At 39.1% G+C, this 20,841-nt stretch overlaps 1 protein-coding gene across 1 annotated transcript in view; it reads right to left on the reverse strand.

Moving 5' to 3' along the window:
- Nucleotides 1-10,454: 10,454 nt before the first annotated feature.
- LOC122734948 (acyl-coenzyme A synthetase ACSM2A, mitochondrial-like) overlaps nt 10,455-20,841 on the reverse strand; it is a 28,044-nt gene continuing 17,657 nt past the window's right edge. Inside the window, 6 exon segments of the mRNA XM_043976143.1 lie at nt 10,455-11,518; nt 12,203-12,322; nt 14,379-14,478; nt 15,879-16,006; nt 17,122-17,223; nt 17,813-17,890. Of these exon segments, the coding sequence (XP_043832078.1) occupies nt 11,402-11,518; nt 12,203-12,322; nt 14,379-14,478; nt 15,879-16,006; nt 17,122-17,223; nt 17,813-17,890 (645 nt within the window). The 3' untranslated portion in view covers nt 10,455-11,401.

A 20,841-nucleotide genomic window follows, 5' to 3' on the forward strand; every position in this document is an offset into this window, starting at 1 on the left:
ATGCTTATGTAAATGTGAACTAACTGGAGAAGACTACCTTAGATAGTCTATACACTTTGAACATTCAGTACACTGATATCATAATACTTGCATGTTCAGGGGTTCTCTGAAGAGATAACTCTGCGGCACTAATAGCTATATAAAGTTTTAACTGTCTTTCAAGAGCAGGGAGAGAAGCTCTTCAGCTTTTTTCTAAGGTTGGAGAGACTATTATAGTGAACAACCATCAGTGACTGTAGAATGTATGAAATGCATAGGATAGACTCAAGTACTCCAGGGTTGGGGTAGGGGATGAGACTTTCATGCTGAATCACTCCTCCTGGAGCAGGTCTTCTTTACTGTTTTTGTGTCATGAACCCCTAGGGCAGCCTGGTGAAGACTATGGATGCTTCTCAGTAAAATGTTCTTTTTTTTTTTTTTTTTGGTAAGGCAATTGGGGTTAAGTGACTTGCCCAGGGTCACACAGCTATTTAACTGTCAAGTGTCCGAGGCTGGATTTGAACTCAGGTCCTCCCGAATCCAGGGCCAGAGCTCTATCCACTGTGCCACCTAGCTGCCCCAGTAAAATGTTCTTAAAGGCATAAAATAAATTTGCAGGGCAAAAGAGAAGGGAGTTGTTCCCAAAGAGCAGCATTGCCAGTGGGGATGACAGTTATGGGAGGAGAACAGATGTCAATGGGGAATATCATGGGTGCATACCCCCCATTGTCCCTAGTCCTATGGGCAGGCTCAGACTGCAGCAGGAACGCTCCCAGGTCCAAACCTACTGAAGGTTTAATCTTTTTTTTTTTAATAATCTTGTGTGTGTGTGGGGGGGGCAATTGGGGTTAAGTGACTTGCCCAGGGTCACACAGCTAGTAAGTGTCAAATGTCTGAGGTCGGATTTGAACTCAGGTCTTCCTGAATTCAGGGCCAGTGCTTTATCCACTGCACCACCTAGCTGCCCCTAGTTCTCTTAGTTTTTAAGAAAAGGGGTTGAACTATATTTCCTCTGAAGTTCCTTGTATTGCTACATCTATGATTCTATAAACCCAATTTATATGTTGAGAGAGACACAGAGAGACTTTGGGTAGGGCCAAATAGGTGCCAAGAGGGGATTGTTAGAGAGCACTCCTCCAGAGACTGAAGCTGGTCCAAATGACAGGATCCCAGAAATCTAGGAACCCTATTGACACTTGGTTTACCTTTGTAAACAAACTGCATTGTGACATAGGGGGGTGATCAATTAAGAAAAGGAGTTTGATATCCCCAGGAGAACAAATTGTTGAATCATGTTAAAAGTATTATTAATTTCTATTTACTTAGCAAACTATTTTATTTTGCTTTAAATTTATTGAGATGATTTATTTTGTTACCAGATACAATTTTGATATTGGCTATAAGGGTATCACATTTTGTTATCAGATGTCAGAGTAGCTAGATAGTACAGTGGTGGTAACAGGCATGGAGTCAGGAAGACTCATCTTCCTGACTTCAAATCTGGCCTCAGACACTTACTAGGGCAAGACACTTAACCCTGTTTGCCTCAGTTTCCTTATCTGTAAAACGAGCTGGAGAAGGAAATGGCAAACTACTCCAGTATTTTTGCCAAGAAAGCCCTAAATGGGGTCACAAAGAGTGGGATATGACTGAAAATGATTAAACAGCAACAATGATTAAAAAAAAATACATACCTAAAAGCAATCCCCTTTATAAAATACAGTTTCTATAAATACTTATTTTATTAATCATTAACAGAAAGTAAGGCAGTTTCCTTCAATTTTGCTAGTGTTTTATATTGACCATTATATTTGAGTTTGTGTTTTTTTCCTTTTTAAAATTAAAAAAAAATTATTTATTTTTTTTCCTTTTTTAAATTGATGTCTTTTGATATGATTTCTAAATATAGCTCTTCCCTCACTGGCAGGGGACCTTTGTATTTGCTTAACATCTTTTTACCTTTGCATGGTTGACTTTAAATTATTATAGTCATTATATATTCTACTTTGGATTCTGATTTATTCTCCATGCATAACTTCTTAACAGATATTGTAATCAATGAATCAACAAGAATTTCTAAAGCCCTTGATATATTCTAGGCATTGTGCTGGGCATCAAGAATACTAAGTGAAATGGTTCCTGTCACTGAGGAGCTTTTGCTGGTTTTGGAGTTATTCAGTTGTTTCAATCGTGTTGGACTCTTTGTGACCCCTTTGAGATTCTCTTGCAAAAGATACTGGAGTGGCTTGCTGTGGCCTTCTTCAGTTTATTTTACAGATGAGGAAACTGAGGGAAATAGGGTGACATGTCTGGTAAGTATCTTCCTGACTCTAGGCCCAGCACTTTAGCTACTAAGGCATCTATCTAGCTGCCCCACTGAGGAGCTTACAATCTGCCAAAAAGGCATCAAGGTAGGTGTAAGAAAATAATGGGCTTTGCCAGCGCCCAAAGGTCCCAGCTATAGGGGATTGATTTGGATTGACTGAGATTGGCTGACTTCACTGATTAACTCACTTAAAGTTAATTCAATTGAAGTCAAATCTGCCTGGCCCTCAGGAGGGTGTGTTCTCAGAGACTGTGCACTCTGACCTCAACACGGGACCACCCTCAAGTCCAGCGAACCAATGATTTGGGTGATACTAGCCAATTAGCTTGAAGCAATGTGGAAGAATCGTCTCTCCTTGGGATGCAGAGGAAGCTTCTATGCTCAGTTGGTCTCTCAAACAGGCTGGTGGTGGAGAAATTGAGGAAGAACCAGGTGAGGCTGGATCACTAGGCTAGATAGGCCTTTTCTTAACTTTTCTTAACTTTCTGACCCAGGTGTTCTCTTTTTTCTAATAGTGCCCCCAAACTGGTGCTAAAGCTTCTAATTTATAAGTAAATCCTAGCTAGCTTTCCCTACACTTGGGACAGGAATAAGGCAACCACACATTTAATTTTAAATGTCACATAGGTATATACAAAATATTGGGGGAAAGGGACCTGGAGGGATCAGGAAAGATGTCACATAGAAGTTGACTCGAGCTGAACCTTGAAGGAAATTAGACATTCTTTGTTATTTTGATCTGACCTCTGTTTCCCTCTACCATCTATTCACTGGTTCAAGCTCTCTGAGACCAAGCATCATAATTCCTAATTCATTTTCTATATGACAGTCCTTCAGATATTTTTTTTTGCGGGGGCAATGAGGGTTAAGTGACTTGCCCAAAGTCACACAGCTAGTAAGTGTCAAGTGTTCGAGGGCGAATTTGAACTCAGGACCTCCTGAATCCAGGGCCGGTGCTTCAGCCACTTTGCCACCTAGCTGCCCCCAAGTACTTCAGATATTTGAAGACAATTTATCATGTTCCCCTTCCAAGTTTTAGCTCAGTGAATAAGCATTTTAAGCACCCAGTGTGTGTGTCAAACACGATGTCATTAAATACCTACTATGTGCCAGGCACTGTGCTAAGTGCCCAGGATACAAAGAAAGGACAAAAATCAGTTCCTGCTCTCAAGGAGCTGACAATCTAATAGGAGAGAAATTAGCATTATATACAAATCTCAGAGCTGCCATTTACTTCCTGTGTGAGTTCAAGCAAATCAATTAACTTCCTTTTAGTCAGATATTTTAGGGATAGCTTTTATATAATTAGCCCAGTCAGTTCCCTCCAAACCTGAACTCCTTTTTATTCTTTGTAATTATGGCTGTTTCTATTTTTCCTGCTGTACTCATTTCAAACCTCATACTTTCAGTCATCTAATTGGTCAGTCTGTCTCTGTCTTTCTCTAATTTATGATGAAGAAATTGAAACTCAGAGACAGAAAATTACTTGCCCAAGTCCTCAGAAGGTTATACATTAGCAAAGATTAGAGTAATCAATCAGTCCACCAACAAGCATTTATTAAATGACTATTATGTGCTAAGCACTGTGCTAGGTGGCTTTCCTATCTCCTCTTAAGTCTTCTCTACTCCACACCAAATATCTCCATTTCCTTCAATCACCTTCAAGATTGACTTTAGTTTGAACCAGGCTTCACTGATTGTAAAAGAGTTCCCTTGGTGAATATTGTATTAATTTTATCCCCTTTGTGATACATATTCTTTGGATAAAACCAGCAACTTTGGGCCAGAGGCATTCTGATGAATCATAGAATGCTAAAGATAAAAAGGACCTTAGAGTTTGTCTAGTCTAAACATTCCATAAAAAATTAATAGCTTTTGTTTTTATATTGCCTTCTTTTCTGAACGTATCCATCTCTCCTTCTCACCCAGTGAACCACCCTTGTAACAACAACAACAACAAAATAAATAAAAGAAAAAGCGGGAATAAAAACAGGTTAATAAAAGTAACCAATACATTAAGTGAGTTTGACAGAGGGAGGTTCTAAGAAAGGCACATGCTTAAGAGTTTCTAATTGTTTGCAAAGAAGAGAGGGAAATGTATTTTCTCTTCCTTTCTCTGGGCCCAAAGATGGTCATTATAATTAAATAGGGTTCAGTTTTGTTTTTGTTGTTGCTTTTTTTTTTTTTTTTAGTGAGGCAATTGGGGTTAAGTGACTTGCCCAGGGTCACACAGCTAGTAAGTCTTATGTGTCTGAGGCTGGATTTGAACTCAGGTACTGCTGACTCCAGGGACAGTGCTTATCCACTGTCCCACCTAGCTGCCCCTTTGTTGTTGCTTTTTATATTTACAATATTTTGATCACGTATGTTGTTTTCATGGTCCTCCATACTTCAATTGACATTGGTTCATCCATCTTCCCATTCTTCTCTGAATTCTTCATATTCATTATATTCTATTACATCCACATACCACAATTTTCTTTTTTTTCTTTTTTTTGCAGGGCAATGAGGGACTTGCCCAGGGTCACACAGCCAGTAAGTGTCAAGTGTCTGAGACCAGATTTGAACTCAGGTCCTCCTGAATTCAGGGCTGGTGCTCTATCCACTGCACCACCTAGCTGCCCCAATTTTCTTAAACCAATCTCAAATAGATGAAGTTTTCTATCACCACAGAAAGGGCTGAATATTTTGGCATATATAGATAGGACCTTTGCTCAAATATCTCCAGTGGCTCTCTACTGCCTCCTGATCATTTTGACATTTAAGGCTCTCCACAATCTGACAAATAACTTGATTTCCAGGAAGATCTTGTATTAGTCACTTTTATGTTCTCTATGATCTTGCACAATTGAACAATTCTTTGATCCCTGAATCCCTCTGTGACATTTTTAGACTATTTTTTATGCCTGGAATTTCCTTCTTTTTTTTCATCTAATTAGTTCCAAGCCATCCTTTAAAGCCCAACTCAAATGCCACTTCCTCTGAGAAATCTTCCTTTATTTTACTGGTCTATAATATCTTTCTCCCTCAGAACCCAGATAAGACTTTGTTTTGCAACTTCAAACTCATTTAAAATGTACTATTGTGTACTGTAGCTATCTTGCTTGGGAAGGAATCACATCTAATCCAAATGCTATGTCTTCTCTGGCAACTACCAATGTGCTCTTCATAGAATTATCACTTAATAAATGTTAGCTGCATTAGAATAATTTCTTTTCTCTTGGAACATTATCTCATGGTCTTATTCAGCCTTGTTTTCAACTGGTTGTCACAGAGGAAAACTGTTGATAAATCACTTAATGTTTCAGAGTATATCCCAAGAGTATTTGCATTTTGTGATACCCAAAGACAGTCAATCAAGAAACATTTATTAAGTGCCAGACAGAGAAAGAATCTGACATAGTGGATAAAATGCTGGACCTAGAATCTGAAAGACTTCATGATCAGGGCTTTGATTCGATCCAGTCCCCTTGCAGTTTAATTTGATATTGGAACAAAATGAGATACCTCTAGATCATTCAACATTTAACAAAAGCATAATTACTTAGCCGTAACAAAAGAAGGATATTCAAAAAGGACAGAAATTGGGCTGGCCTTGAATTGATTCAGCTGATTGCAGCTCCTGTCATGAGGGAGAGGTTCTCTGAATTATAAAAGAACATCTCGTTCTAGATGAGTTCAGTCCCTCAGGTCTAGCCATACTATAAGGTATGTGAAGAATTGGTTAATGTGATTGCGGATCCCCTGTCAGTGAACTCTAAAAAATTATAGAGAATGGAGAGAAGACTGCTGAACTAAAAAAGGGGCAAATATTGTTATGATTTTCCACAAAGAGAGAGGTCTCTGAAAACTGTGGTCCAGAGCACTTCCCTTTGATTCTGGTACAGAGTATATTATTAAAAGGGTGGTTTGCAAACATTTTAAGAAAGGCAGTTTTTAGGGGGCAGCTAGGTGGTGCAGTGGATAAAGCACTGGCCTTGGATTCAGAAGGACCTGAGTTCAAATCTAGCCTCAGACACTTGACAGTGAAATAGCTGTGTGACCCTGGGCAAGTCACTTAACCCTCATTGCCCTGCAAAAAAGCAAAAAAAAAAAAAAAAGGCAGTTTTTATAATAAAGATCCAGCATGGTTCATTAAGAACAGACAGTATGGGGTATTCAAGGAAGACCAGCCCCTCTGGTGTGAGGGCCTGCTGAGACCTTTTTAGGGCTGCCTATTGACCTTCGGTGTCTACCTGGCACTCAACTTTCACCTGTGGTTCCAAGAAACTATAGCATGTGCAGCAGTCACACCCTGGTAAAACCATCTTGGCAGGTTGAAGATAACAACAGGCCTCAAACCTGTCAATGAGTTAGGGAAATGTCTATCCCAAGCATGTGAAGATTTCCCTCAGTGGAATGGGTGGATGAGAATAATTTGTTGCAATGGCCATGAAGGCAGCTGAAACAGGTGCTATGGAGTGCTTAGAGCTTGGTTAGACATCAAAGACACAAAGGTCATCCAGTGAATCCCGGACCATCGCCAGTAGCCCCGACTTTTGTCTGGACACTGGACTTGGATGATTCTGGAAGAGAGAGTAAGACTGATGAGTTTGTGCAACTCTTCCCCACTTCAATCCAATTCATTGACATGTCAAGACATCACCCCATGATGCCACTGGTCCTCTTAGAAAATGAAGGATCACCACCAACAACGAGACTACAGGAAGCCATTTCTGATCCCTCTTAATTCCAATGACTTCACTCTTGATTTTTCTTCTTTTTTTTTTTTCAAGTTAAACACTTTAATTTATATTTTTCTGTTTCAATCTCTATCCCTCCTTCCCTTCCTCTCCTTCCTCCTTCCTGAGGCGGCAAACAATACAATATGGGTTATACATATATGATCATTCAAAACATCATCATATTTGTCACTTAATGAAAGAATGTGAAAAGTAGCATGTTTCATCAATATCAGTTCTTTTTTTTTTGGAGGTGCATAGTATGCTTCATCAATATTCTTTTGGGATTGTCTTGGATTATTGTATTAATGAGAATAGTCAAGTCATTAATAGTTCTTCATCGAACAATATTGCTGTCCCTGTGTACAGTGTTCTTTTGGTTCTGCTCACTTTCCAATACATCATTTCCTAGATGTCTTTCCAAACTTTTTCAAACTCATCCTGTTTGTCATTTCTTACTGCACAGTAATATTCCATCACCATCATATACCACAGTTTGTTTAGCCATCCCCCAATTGACGGGCATTCCTTTGATTTCCAATTTTTAGCCACCACAAAAAGAGCTGCTATAAATATTTTTGTACAAACAGGTCTTTTTCTCTTTTTGGGGATGTCTTTGGGATATAAACCTAGCAGTGGTATTGCTGGATCAAAGGGTATGCAGAATTCTATAGCCCTTTGGACATAGTTCTCCAGAATGGTTGGATATTTTCACTATTCCACCAACATTGGATTAGCATCCCAGTTTTATTCTGAATATAACTTGCTTGTACATAGTTGTTGTTGCTGCTGCTTTTGTACATAGTTTTAAAAATGTTGTTTCCCCAATTAGAGTTTGAGCTCTTGGAGGGCAGGCACTGTTTTTTTGTTTTTATTTTTTGCCTTTCATGGCATCACCAGCACTTAGCACAGTGCTTGGCACATAGTAAGTGCTTAACACATGCTTATCGACTGATTGAAAATTACATTAAACAGAAGCAGGATGTGAAAACAATGACTTTTTATTTCTTTTATATAAATATTGTGCAAATATTTATGCAAAGAAGGAGCCAGGGCAGCTTTCTCCTGCCTTGTATGTATCACTAGAGGCTGAGAACATGTATGGTACTTCAATCCAAGCTGGAGAAAAGATCTCTTGGTAGACATCACCTGGACTAGTTTGAGCTCAGGCCAATTTGTCTTTGAATATAATTCTTGGTCTAGAGTACCTATTTATTCCTAAACCCAAATGAATGGGATGGAGGATTCCTCCTATTTAATAGGAGTCCAAAATGTATAGAGAAAACTCCTCCTTCTGGTTTTATATATTTCTATTAGTTTTCTATGTATCTTGGATAGTAAACCCTTATCACAGCTACATGATTCAAAGATTTTTCCCAATTGATCATTTCACATCTTATCTTATATACTATAATTTTTTTTGTGCAAAAGATTGTCTAATTTCATGTAATGAAAATGATCTGTTTTGTCCTCTGTAATCACCTTCTTAACTAAAGTCTTTTTTGGTTAAGACTTTAAGCCATATTCATATTTGTAAGAGGTATATGGTTTGCATCTCTTCCAATTTATCTGTGGTATGATCTTTAATATTGAATCTTTAAATTCATTGTGTAATATAAAATAAGATATTGATGTAATCCAATTTCTGGCAGATTTATTTCCTGTTTTGCCATCAAATGCTGGGTTATTGACTTCAAATATTTCTGATTCTTCTTTGTCTAATTCAAAGTTCAGCAATCCATTCGTCTATCTCTTTCTGTATAGTCCAGTGAGCTAAGAATTGTTTTTACATTTTAAAATAAAGTTTTGTTATATATTTTTGGCTCTTTTTTTGGGGGTGGGGCAGTGAGGGTTAAGTGACTTGCCCAGGGTCACACAGCTAGTAAGAGTCAAGTGTCTGAGGCTGGATTTGAACTCACGTCCTCCTGAATCCAGGGCCGGTGCTTTATCCACTGTGCCATATAGCTGTCCCCAAGTTTTATTATGTTTAAAAATGTAAAAATTGTTCTTAGTTTGAGGGCTGGACAAAAATATGCTCCAGTGGAGTAGGCCCTTAGGCCATAGTCTTCTGACTCCTGGTCTAGTCTGTTACATTGATTTACTTAAAATTATTTTTATCCAATATCTAATGATTTTGATCATTAAGGTCTAGAAGTAATATTTCCCCTTAATTCTTACACTTTCCCATTATTTCTCCTAACATTTTAGATCTTTTGTTCCTCCAAATGAATTTTGTTATTATTTTGTCCAGTTCAGAAAAGTATCCCTTTGGAGAAAACAATTAACTGAGAATAAATGTCTTTGCAGCAAATTTCTTTGATAAAGAAGTAATTGTTTCAAATTTTTAAGAAATAGAACAATTCTCCAACTAACAAATTGTCAAAATATAGGGACAAGCAGTTTTCAAAGTAAGAAATTACTTTGAATTGATTGAATCATTTGGGGAAAGCAATTTTGATCTATGCCCAAAAAATTATTTTAAAAAATATGTGCCTTTTGACCCAGAAATACCGCTACTAGACCTACATCCCAAAGAGATAAAATAAAGAAGAAAAGGACCCATATATACAATAGTATTTATATTTTTGTAGTGGTAAAGAGCTAGAAACTAAAGGGTTCCCATTTACCAGGTAATGGCTGAACTGTTATGGTATATGATAATAATAGCTTACCTTTACATTACCAGGCACTGTGCTAAGTACTTTACAAATATTATCTCATTTGAACTTCACAAAAACCTTTTGAAGTAGGTGATAGTATTATACCCATTTTACAACTGAGGAAACTGAGGTTAAGTGACTTGCCCAAAGTCACATAGCTAATAAGTCTCTGAGGTGTTTTGAACTCAGGTTTTCTTGATTCCAGACCTGGTGCTTTACTACACTATTCACCATGCCACTTAACCTGCCATATAAATATAATGGAATATTAGTATGCCATAAAAATTGTGAAAGAGATAGTTTCAGAGAAATCTTGGAAGACTTATTTGAACCGACAGAGTGAATTGAGCAGAACAACTTGGAGGACAATTTATGTACAATAACAACATTATAAGGACAAATAGATTTGTAGGACATAATAATTATTTTGTTTTGTTTTGTTTTTTGGCAGGGCAATGAAGGTTAAGTGACTTGCCCAAGGTCACACAGCTAGTATGTGTCAAATATCTGAGGCTGGATTTGAACTCAGGCCCTCCTGAATCCAGGGCCAGTGCTTTATCCACTGCTCCACCTAGCTGCCCCCAGGACATAAGAATTTTAATGAATTCAATGACCAACCATGATTCCAAAGGATCAATGATGAACCCACTGCCTGACAAAGAGATGATAGACTCAAGATGCTGAATGAGGCACAGATTTTTGGCTATAGGCAATGTGGGGATTTTTCTTGCTTGACTACACATATTTATTATAAAGGTTTTAGTTTTTTCTTTTCTCTTCAATGAATGGGGAGATTGGAGGGAGAAAAAACAAATGCTTTTAATTGAAAAAGAAAAAAAATCAAGTACCTCTTTGGTAGTTTGATTGGCATAACATTATGTTTGTTAATTAGCTTTGGTAGTATTATCATTTTTATTACATTTATACCACCCAGCCACAAGCCCTGCATATCCTTCAACTATTTAAATAGTTCTTTATTTCTTTAAGGATCATTTTGTAATTGAATCTATAGAAGCATTTAGTGTACTTTGGTAGGTTTATTCCTAAATATTTAATGAGCTTTGTACATGTTTTGAATGGAACTTAGCTTTTTTATTGTTACCTCACGAATTTTGTTCTTATATAGAAAGGCTATTGATTTTTGTGTGTTTACTTTGTAACTTGCAACATTTCTGAGGCAATTGTCTCAATTGGTTTCTTTGCTGATTCCCCAGGACTTTCTAAGTTAATTATAATTTAATTAGAAAATAGGTATTGTTTTGTCTTCTCTTTGCCTGTCTTTATGCCTTTAATGTCTTTCTCTCATTGCTATCACTAGCATTTATAGGACTTTTCAAATAACAACAGGGAAAGATTTCATCCTTGCTTTACTCCTGAATTGATTAGGAAAGATTCTATTATTTCTTCATTGCATATAATGCTTGCTTTGGGTTTTAAACAGGCACTTTTTTATTATGTTAAAAAATTATTCAAAGACTCAAAAGTTTGATCTGAGCTCCTGCCTCCCTCCAGGTAATAAGATTCCTGACTACCATGAATAATTGCCATAGGGATTGTGAAGTTTGAAGGGAGTATAATTTTGAGTTAGTATCCTTTAATGAATTTTACCCCTGAGCGTGAATCAGTAGTCTAGCTTGATTATACCTGTCCTAGAATAGGGACTGAGGTAGGAAAGGGACCCTGTTCTTTTTGGGGATAGAAAACGGTGTGTAATATCATTGGGATCTGAGGACACCATTGGTACTAGTTGTTTGCTTCCATTCATCCTTTCGCAGCTTTGCCCGTTGGATTTTTCCAGTGACAGTCTTGGGCAGTGCTGAAACAAACTCCACCTGTTTGGGAAAAATGACACATGTTTCTCTCTGTCTTTCTGTCTGTCTGTCTCTCCTCTCATGACTAGCTTTGTGGGAAAAGTAGTTATACATAGGTCTACAGACATTTCTGAAATTTTAACTGCCATCATACACTAGAGATTTGTAGAAGCCAGGGTCTCAGTCTAGACAGCTCCCTTGGAAAGAGCTCAGCACAAAGTTATGTATTACTAGGAGATTATGAAAATTATTTTTGATAAAATGGATGAAGAGAGAACCTAGGATCCAATATGAGGGCTCAAAGTGGGGTTGAAGATATTCATGAATAGATTGGTACATACAATACAGTAAATTCTTATCATACAGGACTTTGTTATTACATAGAGTCATACATTAAGCAATATTGGGAAATCATGCCATGTTTCATAAATAAATAGATAAACAAATCAACAAATAAATAGATGAGAGAGAGAGAGAAACAGAGAGTGTGTATTATATGTCCCTAAACAGAAGAGCGATTGGTTGGAATTCAAGGACAGTCATCAGCTATCAGTCTTACTGTTCTATAGATCTAGGACAATGTAATCATTCATTAGTCCCTCTTTCTGAGTGGTTCAGGAGAGTTTGTGGGTCAAAGATGCTGACCCCTGAAAAGGAGAGGACAGTGATTCGATGTCAGGGGCTACAAACTCAGAGAAGCCTCACCTTTCTGGGGTATTTGTAGGGGGCAGTTGAAGTCTTTACATGCTGCTGTAGCTCTCGAATGAGCTCATCTCGGTCATAAGACTCAAACTTAGGTTTCAGTACCACAAATGCCTTCACTACCTATAGGAAGAGCACAGGATAAGAAGAGTTTATTGCTGTTAAGCACAAAATAAAAACATACTCTTGGAAGTATTCATCACCATAATTACTATTAATATCCCTCCATCATCATCCCCATCAGTGCCATTATCATGATGACTTGCCATTATGATGGCCACCATCATTACCATCGCTACCACAATCGTGATCATCTCTACCCACTGTCATTACCATGGCTATCATCATCATGACCATCACAAGTACCATGACCACCACGGCTGTCATCACCACTAATTCCATATTAACCACCAATATTACCACCAACATTACCATCCTGATCATCAGAAGTGCCACCATTACCACGACTGTGATCACTATTATTCTTCATTGCCACCATGATTGTCCTCACCATGACTCTCTGTCAGGACCACCACCACCATCCCCCACCACAGTCTCTATCATCATAACCATCATGACTTATCATTACCCCCTCCATTAGCACCATCACTACCACCAGTAAAACTGAAACTGGAGAGTCAGGAGTAGAGGTAAACAGGATCAAATGTTCTCTCAGAGATAAACATCCCCAAGGGCAGCTTATAACTAGGACCAGTAAGGACAACACCACTACAATATATTTGTTAGGTGGTTGCCCAGTTTTTTCTTGGAGGCATCCAGTGAGAAAGAATGCAATGTGCCTGAGGCAGTCTAAACCACTTTTTTAGATAGCTAGCTCTAATTGTTAAGGAGAATGTTCTGTAATGAAAGATAAATTTGACTCTTTTAACTCCCACATACTACCCTTAGTGCTGAAGAGCAGCAAATTTAGCTCTTTTTATAAGGTATAGCTCTTCAAATATATGAAGACTATTATATAAGGGGTACTATGGGTGAGAAATATTGAATATACTGTCAGATAATGTTGATGTCTGGGTTAGTTTTGCTGCACTGTTTTTTCCTCTTTATTTTTAATCTTTGTTACAGGAGATATTTCCCTGGTAGGAGAAAGATGAGGGATAAATTTAATTTTTCAATTTCTTTTTCTGAGATTGGTTTATGTAAATTCACTATTTCTTGTTCTGTTAATCTGGGCATTTTATGTTTTGTAAATATTCATCTATTTTGTTTAAGCTGTCAGTTTTATTAGCACATAGTTGAGCAAAGTAGTTTTATCATCATTTGCTTTATGTCTTCTTCGTGAATTCTTTTTCTTTTTTTCTAATAATTTGGTTTTTCTATTTCTTTTAAAAATCAAATTAGCTAATGGTTTATTTAATTTTAAAAGTCAGCCCCTAATATTGTCATTTTTTTCTTTAATTTTATTAACCTCTTCTTTAATACATTTGGAAAGGTAGCCAGATCCCAATCAGTGCAAACAATAAATTCTCCTGAATTGTTCGCATTATTTGAATTCACACTACATATTTCCATTGGGTTGGAGGCAATCACTGTTTTATGAAACTTTACCTTTGAATGAATAGTGAAAATACAAATATATGTGATCATATTAGTGGAGTCATTATTCAAATTTATGGTACCTAACTAAACGATGTAAAAAACTAAAGACATCAACAAAAATAAGATGAAAAGGAAATACTTGAAGACTGTTCTTATGCCCTTCTCGCCTTTTCTGATTAGTGCTCTGTTCTATGGTCTGTCTTCCTTCATTCTGACCCTATCTACCTTTTTTGTTCTAGATCTCTGAGACCTAATACCCTTCACTAGGGCGTGGGAACATTCATGATGACTCATCATTGCAAAAGATTGCTGCAGATGGGCATTTTCTGAAATCTGACCTACTTGATTCCATGCATATACATTGTCATCCTGGGCTCAAGCTGCCCCTTGGGATTATGCCCCCTCATGTTGGCCCTGCCCATTATGGAGTTCCCATGGGAAGGAAGTGTGTCCTTTAATTCTTTGATCCCTTCCTCTCTGGTGCTCCTACAGGACACATTGTGAAATGGGTGCTTAATAATCAGTAAACTGCTCATGCTATAAATGAGGTGACAGCCCCAGACCAACAAAGGCATTGCTGTGGTCCACCCCTCAGGTCCTACTGTAACCTGCCTCTCACCTCTCCTTGACTGGCATCTGGGCTGCTGATCACTGCTGACTCTACCACAGCTGGGTGTTCATTCAAGACATTCTCCACCTCTGAAGGACCAATTCGATACCTGAAGGAGGAATTGGATTTTCAGTCTACCTTCATTGAAGAAGAAGGGGGGTCATGTCTTCCACAGTTGCAGACACCCTTTCTCTACCCATTTTCAACTTGCCCTCTGCCTTAGAATAACCTTTTCACTGCTTAGAGTTTCCAGAAGATATGAGGGAGAAAGTTGTCTATATTGATGTGCCCCAGAGAAATGTTAGTGAGACTCTACCTGATGCTAGGTTACTGGTTGCTGTATCTTAACTTGACAGACCCTGATGACAAAAGGAGACCTTGAGAAGTCATGTAGTCCAGTCAATTGCATATGAGGTTTCACTCTATTTTGAAGACTTTCAGAAAAAAAACAAAACCCAAAACACCAACTTTCTAAAACTTCTGTCATTCATTCTTGTTTGTTTGTTTGTGTGTGTGTGTTTGCAGGGCAATGAGGGTTAAGTAACTTTCCCAGGGCCACACAGCTAGTAAGTGTCAAGTGCCTGAGGTTGGATTTGAACTTAGGTCCTCCTGAATCCAGGGCCGGTGCTCTATCCATTGTGTCACCTAGCTGCCCTTCTGTCATTCATTCAAGTAGTGTTTCAATAATCCTTGGTCCTTGAAACTCTGTGTGTGTGTGTGTGTGTGTGTGTGTGTGTGAGAGAGAGAGAGAGAGAGAGAGAGAGAGAGAGAGAGAGAGAGAGAGAGATCTATCAAACTACTGAAGGTTAAACTTATTTCTGTCTTCTGTGGGGACAGTGAAAGTTCATGTCCTTTACATAACGACTCTTCAAAGAACAGTTTTGGGTTTAGGTTACCATTTGGGGCCATATTCATTCAATGATCCATAATTTACCAATCTTTCTCTTGGATTTAGTACAATTATATAGTGTTAGAGAACTTCTGAGACAGAAGGGACGTTAAGGATCTCATAATCCAACCTCTTCTGTCACAGGTAAAGAAATTAAGGTCCCCAAAAGGGAATTGGTTGTTTTCAAGGCTACAGGTAGTTAATGACAATGTGCAATTCACCCAGTACTTTCTATTGCCTCACTTTTTCTCGGGTCTAAATCTATCCTTTGGAAAGCTTCTCACATCTTAAAACAGTTCGAATCTAATGAATTTAATGGTTTGTCCCTTATGTTGATAACTCTTGCTCCTCTCTTTGTGGGGAGGGGTGTGAATTTGTGATTGTGTTAGTGTTCAAAGTTCTCCAGTCATGAAACTGCTTCTCCTAATGCAGATCAACAACTGTTATACAATTTGTAATTAGAAGACAAAAAGCAGCCTGAAATCTGTGATGGGGGCACTTTTGCCTTCAGCTCTCTTTGTCCCCAACCAAACTCATGTTCTTTGCTCTAAACCACTTGGTTCAATGACATTCCAAAACCCCAAATCTCCCTCCCCCCATTTGCCAGAACCAAACCTCACCCCCTTGAGTTGATGACATCATCAGCTCTCCCAATATACTGGAAATTCCCATCTTTGTCCATGATTCCAAGGTCCCCCATGCGCCAGAAGTTCCCTATGATATTGGCAGCTGTTTTCTCAGCATTGTCCTGGTGATCATATTTTGTGGAAAGGTTAGTGTCCCAGGAGAGGCTGTACCCAAGCTTGAATGGCATAGTTTGAATGGAACTTTCCCTCCCCTCAGATCAATGGATTGGGGAAAGCCTCAGGGATTCCAACTATACTATAACACACACATGGCTATTATGGATCATTCATTCAGTTAATCCCATAGCATTTATTAAGTACCTACTATGTGCCAGGCACTAACACTGTTAAGCAATGGGATAAAAAACTAGAAAAGAAACATTATCTGTCCTCAACTAATTAATCAACTAATCAACAAGCATTTATTAAGTGTTATGTCAGGTACTACGGATACAAAGACAAAAATGAAACAGTGCTCACTCTCAACCAATTAAGCAATCAGGAAGTATTAATTAAGCATTTACTAAGGACGAGGAACTGTGCTAAGCAATGGAAATACAATGACAAAAATCGAACAGTTTCTACCCTCAAGGAACTTATAAATACTCTGGTCATGAGTTTGTAGTGTTAATTCTCATCTCAGAGATCATGTTCTCCAAAATAAGTTTTCATTAATTATTTCCATCCATTCTCCAATTTTCAACATTCTCCTTGACCTGATACTATTTAATACTTGCTTGGTACAATCTCATTTATTTGAAAGGGCAGTGCATTATAATAAGAGGTATGCCGGAGTCAGCTCTGGCTTGAAGGAGCCAGTTGTTAAATTTTCAGTGTGAGCATTGACGTCTTGGAAGTATTGACAACTTGGAAATTGGCAAATGCTACAGATTGGTTTGGGAGATGAGAAGACTCTAAGGATCGTTGAGTTTTGATTCCATAGAAAGGATTCTTATAGGTGCCGTGGGCAGCAGAAGCAAGTGCTAATCTTTGAGAATTTCTATTTTGTCCTAACTAAATAGTCTGCATTTCTTTCCTGAAATTTCCTGAAGGTCAGAGAAGGAGGGGTAGATTAATTACCTACTTAGGTCACCTAAGCACTAACTCTGTGGTCCAAGGGAAGCCCATTTTTCCTACCTGAGTCTGTTGGGCTCAGGAGAGCATGACATCTTCATACACTTCCCTATCCTTGTGTGAGCCCCAAAGAGACGGGGAGGGTAGAGAAAGGAAGTCTTACCACATAGCCAGAAAAGAAACCAATAGGCTTGATGGGTTTGATTCTGATGCCTATTTCTCCTAATGTGCCAGGAGGTAGGACATTACCATTCTCATCAATAATCTGGAAAAAGAAGTCCATAAAATGAATGTGAGTGCCCCACAAAGCAAGGATACGTCCCATGCTTGCTTCACTTGCAAATGAGAGATAACATTTTAGAAAGTGACCTTAAATTGCTTTCCCATCTACATGATCAGACTGGATCAAACCTTCCAAACACTTTTCCTATTGGATTAAAAAAAAAAAAAGCTCGAGTGATCTATAGCTATACAGATAGAGCAAAATTCACCAGATTATCCATTGTTCTATATGAGCTGCTATAGCTACTATATACTCCAGTGGTATGTAAGAAGCCATGCAAAAAAAAAAAAAGCCATTCACTGGTCCTGGATTTTCCCCTAATTTCTTTCCTTTATGCTTCTGGCATAGCTGAGATGGTTGGAAGAACTTCTTATTAAAGTTTTTGAGTACGGTTAAGAAAGAATGGAAGCTTTAAAAACAGGTCCCCTAAATCATCTGCCTTGTAGAAAACTGACCACAAGAAGGGTGTTGGACCAGTTAATCTCTTAATGCTCTATTCTAGCTTTGGGAATCTATGAAAAGAAGGGCCCCGGTGTCCAAACTGGATGCAAGGACAAAAGGGCCAACGAACCTGGACGTCATAACTCAGTACTGCCTTTCCCATGAAGCCAGGCTTGCTTTCCTTTGAGCTGGACCTGCAAGTGACACCCTGTGAAAAGCACAGTGACATGAGACAGTGAAATACAGGAGCCATATGGGAGTCTGTTGCTACAACAGACAGCCCAGCAAAAGACTCTTTTGTAGTCCAGATTCACCTGTGAAGTGGACGAAGTGTGTCTCTTTTACCTCATTTCCAATTCCCTCCTCTTGCTTTTGGTATCCTAGCCCACTCCCCACCCTTCTTCCCTCAACTGTCCCGTGTTGTCCCATTCATTTAAAGTCTGGCTTTCATGTAGAGATCATAGCTGGAAATCAACACAAACAATTATCCCTGCTTAAGAATTCAAGACTGATTCAGATCAATTCAATAATCGCTGAAAGACTCAACTTAGTGAGGTAGAATGAACACTGGACTTGAAGTCAGAAAAGTCAGGTTTCAGTCCTGACTCTGCCAGTTACTAGTTGTGTGACTTAGTACAAATCATGTTATTTCTCTGAATTTCAGGTTTCCCATGTGTAAAATGGAGGCCATAGGATAGTAGAACAAGGTGACGGAGGACAGAGCCCTGAATGTGGAGCAAGGAAGACATGAGTTCAAATCCACATCCAGACAGTTACCAGCTGTATGATCCTGGGTAAGTCATTTAACCTCTGTCTGCCTCATTTTCCTAAACTGTAAAGTGGGGATCATAATAGCACCTGCCCCCCAAGTTATTGTGAGGATTAAATGAGATATTTATAAAGTTATTTGGAAACCTTAAATGAAGCATCATCATCATCACTAGATGAGACCCCAGAAGCTATTGAGTCCAACCCCTTCATTTGACAGATAAGGTTAATCGGTTTGCTCATGTTCATACAGGTGGTAAGTGTCAGAGGCAGAATTTGGACCCAAGTCCTCTGATTCTGAAGCCAGTGCTCTTTCTTTAATACATACTGCCCTCTCTATGTTTCTGTTGAGGGTGAAAGAAAATGAATTTTCTACCTCATAGATAGCACCAAATGAGAGCACCTTGCATGTGTAAAGTGACTTGTAACCATAACATTCTATAAAATGTGAATTATTACTTACTCAGGGTCTATTTTGGACAAAACACTGTGCTCAAGACAGTGGTGGGGGAAGGATTAAAAAATAACAACAACCCAGGACTGGCTCTGACCACCTGGCTCTGACCACCATGTCATGAGGTTCTCAGGCTATGTTCCATTAACCCTTGGTTCTTTTCCTTACTCTCCAGACTTCTCTATCTCCTGGCTATCAGCCTCATCCCCTTTGCTGCTTGCTGGCTCTCCTTTAAGTGTTATTTCTCTCATTAGAAGGTAAGTTCCTTAAGTATGGGCCTTGCCTTCTTGTTTGTATTTGCATCCCCATTATTTAGCATGGTTCCTGACAGATAGGCCTTGCTCCCTCCCTCCCTCATTTTCTTCCCTCCCTCCCTCCTTTTTCTCTCTTCTTTCCTTCCTTATTTCTTTCCTTCTGTCTCTCCTTCCATTACTTTTCCCCCTCTCTCCTCTCATTCTTCCTTTCTCTCCCTTCCTCCCTCTCTCTCTTCTTTCTTTCCTTCCCTTCCTCCTTCCTTCCTTCCCTCCCTCCCCTCCCTCCCTCCCTCCTTCCTTCCTTCCTTCCCTCCCTTACTTCCCTCCTTCCTTCCTTCCTCCTTCCCTCCTTCTTCCTTCCTTCATCTTCCTTCCTTCCTTCCTTCCTTCCTTCCTTCCTTCCTTCCTTCCTTCCTTCCTTCCTTCCTTCCTTCCTTCCTTCCTTCCTTCCTTTTTTCTTTGTCTGTCTCTTTGTCTCTGTCTCTGTGTCTCTTTCTTTTTTTCTCTCTGTCTCTGTCTCTCACACACACACACTCACATGCGCACACACAGTTCAAAGTTTAGTAGTCTTGTAAGGAAAATAAGATGGGAGCAGAAGTAATCAGAAGAAGGTAGAGTGTGAAAATGCATGAGAAATACAAAGCACCATAGGAGTTCAGAGGGAGAAGAGTAATCTTTGGTTGAGAGAAATCGACCAGGATAGATCAGGGCAAACTTTATTGAGGAGGTGTGGGGATGGAGTGCTTGCTAATGCTGCTACGTTAACTTTGTCACATGGTCATGGGCCCTACTCATGTTTCCCACAGTCCTTTCTGCCCTTGCCAGTCTATAGGTCAACCTGTAGCTCCTCTTTAGAGGTCTTTAGACAACCAGTCAAATGGGAGGTTATTAGCCAGTGCAGTCCAGAGACAGAAAGGGGGGAAAATAATTACATGGAAGATAAGAAAATCAAGGCGGTAACTAACTGATCTATGAGAGTAAGAAGGTGTCACCTGCCAACCAACTTAACAAGAGCCTCATTCTCTCCTATTCTGAGGCTGACTGTTGGCAGTAGATTAAAATAGAGTGAGCCCTTGGGGGCAGCTAGGTGGCGCAGTGGATAAAGCACCGGCCCTGGATTCAGGAGGACCTGAGTTCAAATCCGCCCTCAGACACTTGACACTAGCTGTGTGACCCTGGGCAAGTCACTTAACCCTCATTGCCCAACAAAAACAAAACAAAACAAAACAAAACAAAATAGAGTGAGCCCAGGCTAGTGTTCCTTTATTGGCCTTTGACTGTAAAGTCAGTTTTGTTAGGAGGGATAGCAATGGAGCCAGGTTAAAGGTCGGGGGAATCCAGTTACCTGAGTGGCTTTCTCTACACATCTGTTTGTATCTTTCTGCTGTGTCCATCCCTAGAAAAGGTCTTGTGCATTGGGCTAGACTCTGAGTTGCTTGAAACCTTAGGCATACCTCAAAGGGTTGCACATTGATGACACTATGCCACAAAGCCATTGACAGCTAAGTACTTCCCTCTTTTCTTCTCTCTTGTCAGTCTTTAGGATCTAGCAGTGGATAGAGAGAAGCAGAAAAGGTGGCAGGCAGGGGAGGAAGAAGCTAGGCTAAGGTGTCATTAGGGCAGGGAAAAAAGAAAAAAATGGTGGAAAATGTCTCTATCTCAATCCCACCCTGACAGGCACCT

This window comes from Dromiciops gliroides, chromosome 1, assembly GCF_019393635.1.
Source record: "Dromiciops gliroides isolate mDroGli1 chromosome 1, mDroGli1.pri, whole genome shotgun sequence".
In the NCBI taxonomy this organism is placed as follows: Eukaryota; Metazoa; Chordata; class Mammalia; order Microbiotheria; family Microbiotheriidae; genus Dromiciops; species Dromiciops gliroides.